This window comes from Alosa alosa, chromosome 9 (assembly GCF_017589495.1).
Source record: "Alosa alosa isolate M-15738 ecotype Scorff River chromosome 9, AALO_Geno_1.1, whole genome shotgun sequence".
In the NCBI taxonomy this organism is placed as follows: Eukaryota; Metazoa; Chordata; class Actinopteri; order Clupeiformes; family Clupeidae; genus Alosa; species Alosa alosa.
The window spans coordinates 28,692,467-28,701,879 of NC_063197.1; the positions used below are offsets into that span (position 1 = coordinate 28,692,467).

Below are 9,413 nucleotides of genomic sequence, written 5' to 3' on the forward strand. Positions count from 1 at the left end.
TGCTGGATGGCGCTAAGATTCATATAGGAAAGAAAAGTGCCGTAAATGCTGAGGTACAGGGTGTCTACAGGTATAAACAAGTGAAATTTAAGACTTTTTAGGACCTTTTAATACCACTTCTAAGTGAAATTTAAGACCAAACTTACGATGGAAAAGGATGGAAATATACAGTACTCTCTCCAAGTTCACACACTGATGTCTGTTCAAAATGAACAGTAGGCCTACGGTAAAATGACAATCAGTTTTCAATTATTTGACCTCGTTGCAAGAATCGTTCGTTTAAATGTCGTTACCTCTTAGCCGCCCAACGGGTTGAAGCGGAGCTTTGCTTTCAGTTTCTCATGCACACGTATGCATTAAATGAAGGCTCATACACGCACATAATTGCATGACTATGTTTGATGACACCAAATTATCAAGTATTTCTTCCTGATTGCCGAAACGTTTGTTTTCTGTCGGTCTGCGGTTTCTTGATCAATTGCTCAGACGAGTGACAGAAGGACCGGGCATAATAAGGCTCTGCGGACCAGCAGTCCTTGTAGTTTGAGAAACGCTGATGTAGGCCTAAGTGGGTTAAGTTAGGCCTACAGTACTTCACTTCATTAAAAGCTGCGCAAAAACGGGCTCTGACCTACTGTAACCATAGACAACGCAGCGCACATCAAGAATATTCGACCTGGCAGAACAGATTGCCTGCATTTTCGCGGTGACATGACTAAAAAAATATTTAAAGACCCATCCAATCTGAATTCAAGACAATTTAATACTTTTTAAGGCCTTATTTTTAGGAAAAGTGATTTAAGACTTTTTAAGACTTTTTAAGGACCCACGGCCACCCTGTAATACAAAACACTATGGTGTGTGCATTCTGGGATTACCCACATAAACCAAGCAATAACTGTGCAGATAACAAGATAACGACACACAGACAGACAGACAGACACACACCTTTCTTTGAGTTTCTCTGATAGTTCGTCCAGGATCTGCACGGCCTGCCGGTGATACTGCAGCTGAGACTCCACCAGGGAGGACAGCTGGCTCACCTGCTCGATCTGCTGACAACCACACACAGATACAAACACGCGTGCACACACACACGCACACGCATACACACACACACACACACACACAGTTACGAAACATCTCATTACACAAATAGGCAAACACAGTGGGCACACAAAACTTCCCTGTGGACACACACATATGCACCTTCACATATAGACTATTAAGTAATCTGAGCACTGACTGGCTAATGGTTAACCCCAATTAAGTAATCTCAACCAAGGTCCCAACTTCCTTACTGTGCAACATCACTCTCATACAGGCAGTGCAAAATAAAACATTGAGAAAAACACAAACACTTTCCATGCAAAGGGAGATCAATGGACAACAGAGAGGTTTGATTATTAAAGGTTGTATTAGCGATTTCAGGCCCAAACATAAATGATCACATTCATCTAATCTTTCCTAATGATCCGCTAGCTGTCTGGCCCATAAGCAGGCAGTCAAAAAAACGCATCTCTGTAGGCAGCCTTGGCTCCGAGATCTGTACACAAAAACAATTGCTTCCAACAAGAGTTGGCAACCCACTCAAAGGCAAAATAAAGTGTTTCAACCAATAACCGACGAGATGCGCGTTTAGGAGAGTTTTAATAGCGCTAGCGCTCTGTTTTGTTTGAACATCAACAGAAGTGACGCATCCCCGCTATCGCTGATACACCCTTTAAGATTTTTCATACGACGTATAAGCAAGGGATTATGTATAGAATGCCGGTCATTATTGGGAATATAAGTCCCTTCAGGGCGGAAGAAGACCCCTCCGCTGCGCGTCGGGCTCCAGTTCGCCCTGTCGGGACTTATTTTCCCAATCGCTGTTAGAGGGCCAAAGAAAGTTGTACAAGAAACAAGTCGGCTTCTTTTTAAACGGAACCGCTTGTTTCCTTTGCGTGCTATAAAGGCATGACTATTGCCTATAGTGCTATAAAGGCATGACTATTGCCTATAGTGCTATAAAGGCATGACTACTGCCTATAGTGCTATAAAGGCATGACTATTGCCTATAGTGCTATAAAGGCATGACTATTGCCTATAGTGGCAACAGGGTGATAATCGGGATAACGGCCGCCGAGGTGTCCTGTTATACGGAATTAATGGAGGCAACTCCACTGCGCGTCGAGGAGTTCTTTGCCCCTCGCCCTCGTCTATTAATTCCGTATACATTACATTACATTACATTACATTACATTACATTTGGCTGACGCTTTTTAACCAAAGCGACTAACAACATGGTAAACAGTAAGTTTTAGAACAATTCTCACAATTTTAGGACAGTTTAAAAAAAACATTAGAGTACAGTAAGAATAAGTGCGTCGGTGAGTGCTGTTTTTAGCAGTTACTTGTCAGTTTAAAACGGCTGGTGAGTGCTAGGATCAGTAAGACTTGTTGTAAGTGTTGCTATGAGAGTAGATGTTCTCTAAAGAGCTGGGTCTTCAGGAGTTTTTGAAAGTGGAAAAGGATGTCCCTGCCCTTGTAGGAACTGGCAGTGTGTTCCACCAACGAGGAACAACAGATGAGAAAAAGTTTGGATTGGCTTGAGCGCACCGGTGGTAGAGCTAGACGCCGTTCGTCAGAGGAGCGCAGCGGTCTGGAGGTAGTGTAAGTCTGTATGAGGGCATTCAAGTAGGTGGGAGCAGAACCGAGACTACTTTGTAGGCAAGCGTTAGAGACTTGGGCGCCATAGGTAGCCAGTGTAGCTGGATGAGCAGCGGGGTAACATGTGCCCTTTGGGTTGGTTGTAGACCAGGCGCCGCCCGCCCCAGCTTCTGGATCATCTGAAGTGGTTTCACTGGCGCAGGCTGGGAGACCTGTCAGGAGGGCATTGCAGTAGTCGAAGTCGAAGATGACTATTGCCTGAACCAGAAGTTGGGTAGCATCTTGAGTCAAGTAAGTCCTGATTTTCCGTATGTTGTAGAGTGCGAAACGGCATGACCGGGCTTACTGAGGCAACATGATCTGAGAAGTTTAGTTGGTTGTCGAGAACAACTCCTAGATTTCTTGCAGTCCTGGTCGGTGAAACAGACAGGGAGTCAAATTTGATGTTGATGTCGTGGTGTATGGTAGGTTTAGCTGGGATGACCAGCAGTTCAGTCTTTGAGAGGTTCAGCTGGAGGTGGTGTGCCTTCATCCATGTAGCTATGTCTGAAAGGCAATCTGAGATCCGTGCTGAAACCAGGGGTCGCCAGGTGGAAAGGACAGATAGAGCTGTGTGTCGCCTGCATAGCAGTGGTATGAGAAGCCGTGCAACGGATAATCTGTCCCAAGGAGGTGGTGTAGATAGCAAAGAGGAGGGGGCCCAGCACTGAGCCCTGGGGGACCCCTGTGGTGAGATGGTGAGGTGCGGGTAGCTGACCAAGCCATGATACATTAAAAGAGGGTCCTGTAAGGTAGGAACCAGGAGAGAGCAGAACCGGAGATTCCCATGTCAGCGAGTATAGAGAGAAGGATACGGTGATTAACCGTGTCAAAGGCAGCCGATAAGTCAAGCAGAATGAGTACTGATGACCGAAATGTCGCCCTGGCTTCTTTTAAGGCTTCTGTTACAGACAGCAGAGCCGTTTCGTAGAGTGGCCGCTTTTGAACCCAGACTGATTTGGATCCAGAAGGTTGTTCTGTGAAAGGAAGTCAGAGACCTGTTTGGAGACTGCTCGCTCAATGCCTTTGGATAGGAAAGGCAGTAGTGAGACAGGGCGTAGTTCTCGACTTGAGCAGGGTTGAGAGAAGCTTTCTTAAGTAATGGTGTTACCCGGCCACTTTGAACGCTGTTGGAAATGTGCCGGAGGTTAGCGAGGCATTGATCACATGTGTGATAGCTGGAGCGATGGTCGGGCTGATGGACTGAAGTAGGCTCAGTAGGTATAGGGTCCAGCGAGCATGTGGTAGGGACGGCTGCATGTCAGGAGTCTGGACACTTCACTCGAGAGAGGCGGAATGCTGAAAAAGATGTTCCAGCAGTCCCTAGAGGTTGTAGGAGTGCGGTATCTGAGTCAGATGCGCTGAGTGGGCATGTAGAGAATTGACTGCTGATTGCCGCCACTTTTGTTTGTAAAAAAAAAATGAGGCGAGGGTATCTGCAGTAAGGCTGGATGGAGGAGGAGGCAGCTGAGGGTTGAGTAGCGATTTGAAGGTTGAGAAAAGTTTTCGAAAGTGTCTGTAGCGCTGTTGATTTTGTCATGGTAGAAAGCAGTCTTAGCAGCAGTGATGCTGGCTGAGAAGGAGGTCAGGAGTGTCTGGTAGTTTTGAGGTCGCCAGCTAGTTTGGATTTGTGCCATTTCCTCTCCGCTCTCTGAGTTTGGTGCGCCATCGGAGGAGGGTATCATTTAGCCATGGATGAGAATGTTTGGATCGAGCTGGCCTTGTGGTAAGAGGGCACAGCTCGCCTAGACACCTGGTCAGTGTGGAGCAGAGCGAGTCAGTGGCTTCATTAACCTCCAGAGAGGAGAAGGAGTTGAGTGGAGGTAGACCGGAGGCAACCATAGAGGAGAAGTGCGTTGGAGACAGGTTCCGGATGTTGCGGCGGAACGTGACCATCGGGCTGAGGAGCCGGAGGCTGTTCTGACAGGCTGACGTTGAACTGGATGAAGAAGTGGTCAGAAAGATGGAGAGGCGCCACCATGAGGGTGTCTGTGCTGCAGTTCCGAAAGTGAAGATCAAGTCAAGCTCTTTGCCAGCTTTGTGAGTCGGTGGGCTTTGAACCAGTTCGAGGTCAAAGGAGTGGACCAGGGCCAAAAGTCCGTTGAGCCTGGGGCATCTAAGTGGGATGTTCATATCCCGAGAACAAGAAGCGGACAGTCATGCTCAGGGATGGAGGATAGCAGAGTGTCAAGTTAAAGCCAATAAAGTCGCCCTAGTTGGCCTGGAGGGCGATAGATGACCAGCACGAGTTTTGCTGGGGCGATCACTGTGATGGCATGGAATTCAATGAGACATATTTGTTTGAAGGCAGTAGCGGGGTGAATTTCCATTTGTTGGAGATCAGCAGGCCGTCCCCTCCCTCGGCCCAGATAGGCGAGGGGTGTGGGATAGTGTAAGGTTAGTGGAGAGTGCAGCCGGGGTGGCAGTGTTCTCTGGTTTCTCTCGTATAACAGGACACCTCGGCGGCCGTTATCCCTTATATAGCGCTTTGTTTACTGCCACCCGGTAGGCAAGGGACGCGTTGAACCCAGTGAACATTGTTGTCTGCATTTGCCTCTCGGTAGGCTACATCTCTGTATTTCATCAATATCAACATGTCAGGCATCAATAAAGGTAATGATGAAACGTTATCCCATTGTTCAATATTTGATAGTCAGTCACGGTAAGATGACTACATCCGTGTAATCTGTAGGGCACATCCGTGTAATCTGTAGGGCACATCCGTGTAATCTGTAGGGCACATCCGTCCTACAGTATCTGTAGGGTACAAGGAAAAGATCCCTACAGCAGAACAACATTGAGGAGGACGAGAAAGAGGAGGAACAGGAAGAGGAGAAGGAGGAGGACGACGACCAGGACGAGAAGGAGGAAGAAGACTAAGACAGAGGATGAGAAACAAGAGAATAAAGAAAAGGAAAAAAGGAGGAAGAAGACGAAGAAAAAAGAAAGAAAGTCAAGCCCAACCCAGCCAGCCCTTCCCTCCCTCGCCCACAGGCAGAGCTCAGGGACTCACATCGGTCTCCAGCAGATTGTACATGCTGATCTCGGCCACCTCCTTGGACTCGTGGAACTTCTCCAGCGCCTGCTTCACCTCCTCGTCCGGGATCTTGCCCTGCCGCTTCTTCTTGTAGTCGTAGTCCAGGCGACGGCCCTCCAGCTTCTTCAGGTGATGCTGGAAGCCAGGGCAAACACTTTACATACATGACATCTTTACAATACTTTACAATACACATTTACATCTCTACCCTGAGGGACTTTGTGTCTTCTGTCCATTCCTGACTGTAAGACAAAATGAGTAGTGTACCTTAATTAAGCAATAAGCCCCGAGAGGCCGTAGGTTATGCTGATTCTACAACAGCTAAGGGGCGTTGTTAGGCACGATGCGCTAGCGGCTGTTGTAGAATCAGCATAACCTACGGACTCGAGCGGCTTATTGCTTTTCTAAAACTGTTACTATAAATACCTGGCAAAGTTTCATAAAGTAAAGGTACAGCAACTAGAAATATAACGAGTCATTCCTAGATAATCATTCTTCCGCCAAGAAATATATTTCCTCTATCTGAATGGTTGCCAAGCAACATCGAGACGCAGCTACTTTAACTTTTGTATCAAGTTATGGTAGTGCAGTAAACGGAATGCGGTCAAGGTGTATGTTTGTGCTGGAATTTACAACGGCATCGAACGTGATTCAGCCAATCACTATCAAGGACCGGAACTATCAGTTTTAGAAACATATATCATTCAATTGAGACTCAGAAAACAACAGGTTTTATAACTCACTTGGTAATAGCACTCTGCACTCTTTCCTTTTTGTTTGATGCAATAAAAGTCTACTATTCTCAACAGTAGTTATCTGATGGTGTGCAAGATCCTCCTGGGCTGATGTTGCACATTGCTTACTGCCTGTGGCATATTGACACACTTGGAGCAACCACACTGACGCTAGTGTACTGAATAGCAGCACAGTGCTTGAAGTTGGTTCTGCTAAACCTGCTACATGAATTCATGGTGACATGACTGCTTTGACTTTCCATTGTTGCTGGTTGTGACTCAAAGGCAACTTCTGTGGAGACACACAAGCAACTTAACGTCATGACGTTTAAGGCGTGACGCTTGTGACTAACAGCAAAAAATAGACTGTGAAAAAACCCACTGTGTTGCTGGCTACTGCATGCAGCTGAACAGCTACACTGAGTTAGACAAGAGCCGATAGCAAATGGCACAGCCACAATACCCTAACTTCTTGAATTTCCCCTTGGGGATCAATAAAGTATCTATCTATCTATCCATCATCTAACTTCAGCCACCCTGCTTCCACTGTAAACAGTGGGTGAGGAGAGAGGCAAGCATGACCACCGTAATTTCCAAACTATTAGCCGCGGTTTACAAATTGATTTTGCAAAATTTCTTCAGCTATGAGGTTAATACACAGGGGCAGTTAATATGGCATTAATATGGTTCTGTGCCTAGGCTTGTCTACCTGAACTACAAAGTTCTCAGCAATCTCCAGAAAGACAGTCCACCTTAAGTTTATCAGTAGCCAGGAACAATAACATGCAAAGCTGATCTCTCCTGAAATAAAAAGAATGCTATGCTTGCCACTGTGTACACAATAGGTGATAGGTGAGTGTTTGAATGCATGTGCGTCTGTGAACGTGTGTGTGTGTGTGTGTCTGTACCTGTATTTCTCTAATGTCTTTGTCGTACAGGCCTTGCAGAGGATCTATGAAGTTCTGTTTGACATCGATATCAAGGGAGTCCTTGACCTCAGCAAGCCTCTTCATAGTTTCCCCAGCATCTACAAGAGCACCACCTAAAGCACAAACAGGACGTATAAGTCAGATTACTCAGTCCATACACAGCTTTATCATACTAGCACAGTACAGCTTTATCGTACTAGTACTAGAACACACACAAACACACAGAGTGTGCTTAACCCTTAGAACCCTAAGCTTTTTTAGGACATTTTCACTGCCATCATTTCATGTATTAGTACTAGCATTGATTTTATTTTGATTTTTAAAGAATTAAAATATAAAAAGCGTATTATAAAAATTCTTATATTTCGACATTTATCTCACCACAGCAAGCTCATAGCTCTACATGCATTTCATGTGTGTGTAGGGCAGACCGTCCTGAATCAGGCAATATAATTGCCATGTTGGAGGGTTACTCTGGGGCTGAGCAATTTACAGAAATATGTGGTGTGTGATTTACGGAAATAAATGCCATTTTTTATTTAGTGATGTTAGCTTCATATCTGTGACACGAACTGATCTGACCTGACTTGACCCGAGGTTGCGTGTTAGCCTGCTTGCCTGGTGTATGCACTCATAATGATTCTCAACTTTTTACTGGATTGCCATAAACAAAGTAAGCAAAAAAGGTGTTTCTTTGTTGAACAAATTGGGATGCAATGTGAGCCTTGAATTGGATGCAATGCAGGAATTTGCTAGGATCTCAAAACCGGATTATGAACATGCTTTGCCATAGAGAAACACACGATAGCGTTGGATTATAAACATGCTTTGCCACAAGAACAGACAAAAACGTGGGGTAAGTCCAGCTATATGAAGTTATTATTTTGCCGTCACTTCGTCTGTTTTATAACCCAGAAGGATGTCCTTGGTATCAAACGAGAGTAATGGGTGCGCAGGTGAACGCAGAGAAGTATAGACTGTAAATATGATGCAATTGGATTTAATTTCATGATTTAATTTCATGATACTTGATCGTACAGACAAGTGTTTAGTCTCGTTGGAAAGCCCCACTTCTGCTCTGTCACGCAATAAAGGTTTCATCTCGCTGTGATGAACAGTTCCGGAGCAATGTAACAGAGAAGAAAGGGTGTGTTTTTTGACGCACTTTGCGTCAATCGGGTTCTAAGGGTTAAAATAATCATAAGATGAAGAGCACAAAGTACGACATTTAGCAAAACACTTAAGACCCTTATCGGCTTCTCTTACAACACACACCCATATACAAACACACATACAAAGGACCATTACAGACCACATTTCCAATAAGAGAAAAGCCATGGTATTCTTTTTATCTAATCACAGGCTGCGGCCTACATTCTATCCTTTTTTTTTTATTTTATTTAGCACTTGTAAAAAGACAGAAAGTCAAAGAAGAAACAAAGAAAAGAAATCAGTGCAGGAAGAGGCAGTAAGCCCAGACTGGCTTATATGAGGCCTCCACCTAAAAAAGTAACATAACAACAAGAGCCACAACAAAAGTATCAAAACAATGTAAATTTAAAGAAGAAAAAGGAAAAAAAAGAATAAAAAAGAATGGACAAACAGTGTAAGCACTACAGTGGAACAAACAACTATGGACAGAAATCTTCAGGAGAACCAGCTACAGACCAGCGATTAAATTAGCCTTTAGGCATCTTTTAGTAGTATAACAATTCAAGGCCAGATGTGATTCTCTCCCCCATATTTTAGCACTTCCTTGACTCATAAATGTTGGTTCCATTGCTATATCTGTGGCTGTACTTGGCTGAACACACATACACCTAGTGAGGGGTTCCCACAGTTTATTAAAGATAAAATTCAAGAACTTTACAAGAACTTTCCAGACCCAATTCCTAAAATTCCAGGATTCAACACACCATAGTTTGAGACGCAGGTCAAGGTTAATTACCGTTACAACAATAGATTTTACAATTGAAATGATCCGGCTTCACAGAAGCTCACAGACAACAAGGAAACAGAGAG

The 9,413-nt window shown here is 44.7% G+C and overlaps 1 protein-coding gene across 4 annotated transcripts in view; it reads right to left on the reverse strand.

Moving 5' to 3' along the window:
• Positions 1-9,413, reverse strand: part of sh3gl1b (SH3-domain GRB2-like 1b) — a 29,297-nt gene that overhangs the window by 6,696 nt on the left and 13,188 nt on the right. For 2 of the 4 annotated variants that reach the window (XM_048252257.1, XM_048252259.1), the window contains exons 5-7: positions 7,371-7,504; positions 5,705-5,863; positions 949-1,052 (exon numbers count right to left, since the gene is read on the reverse strand). In XM_048252257.1, the coding sequence (XP_048108214.1) occupies positions 949-1,052; positions 5,705-5,863; positions 7,371-7,504 (397 nt within the window). Of the gene's footprint in view, positions 1-948; positions 1,056-5,704; positions 5,864-7,370; positions 7,505-9,413 lie in introns of all 4 variants that reach the window. The other 2 variants (XM_048252256.1, XM_048252258.1) reach the window with 1 other exon arrangement.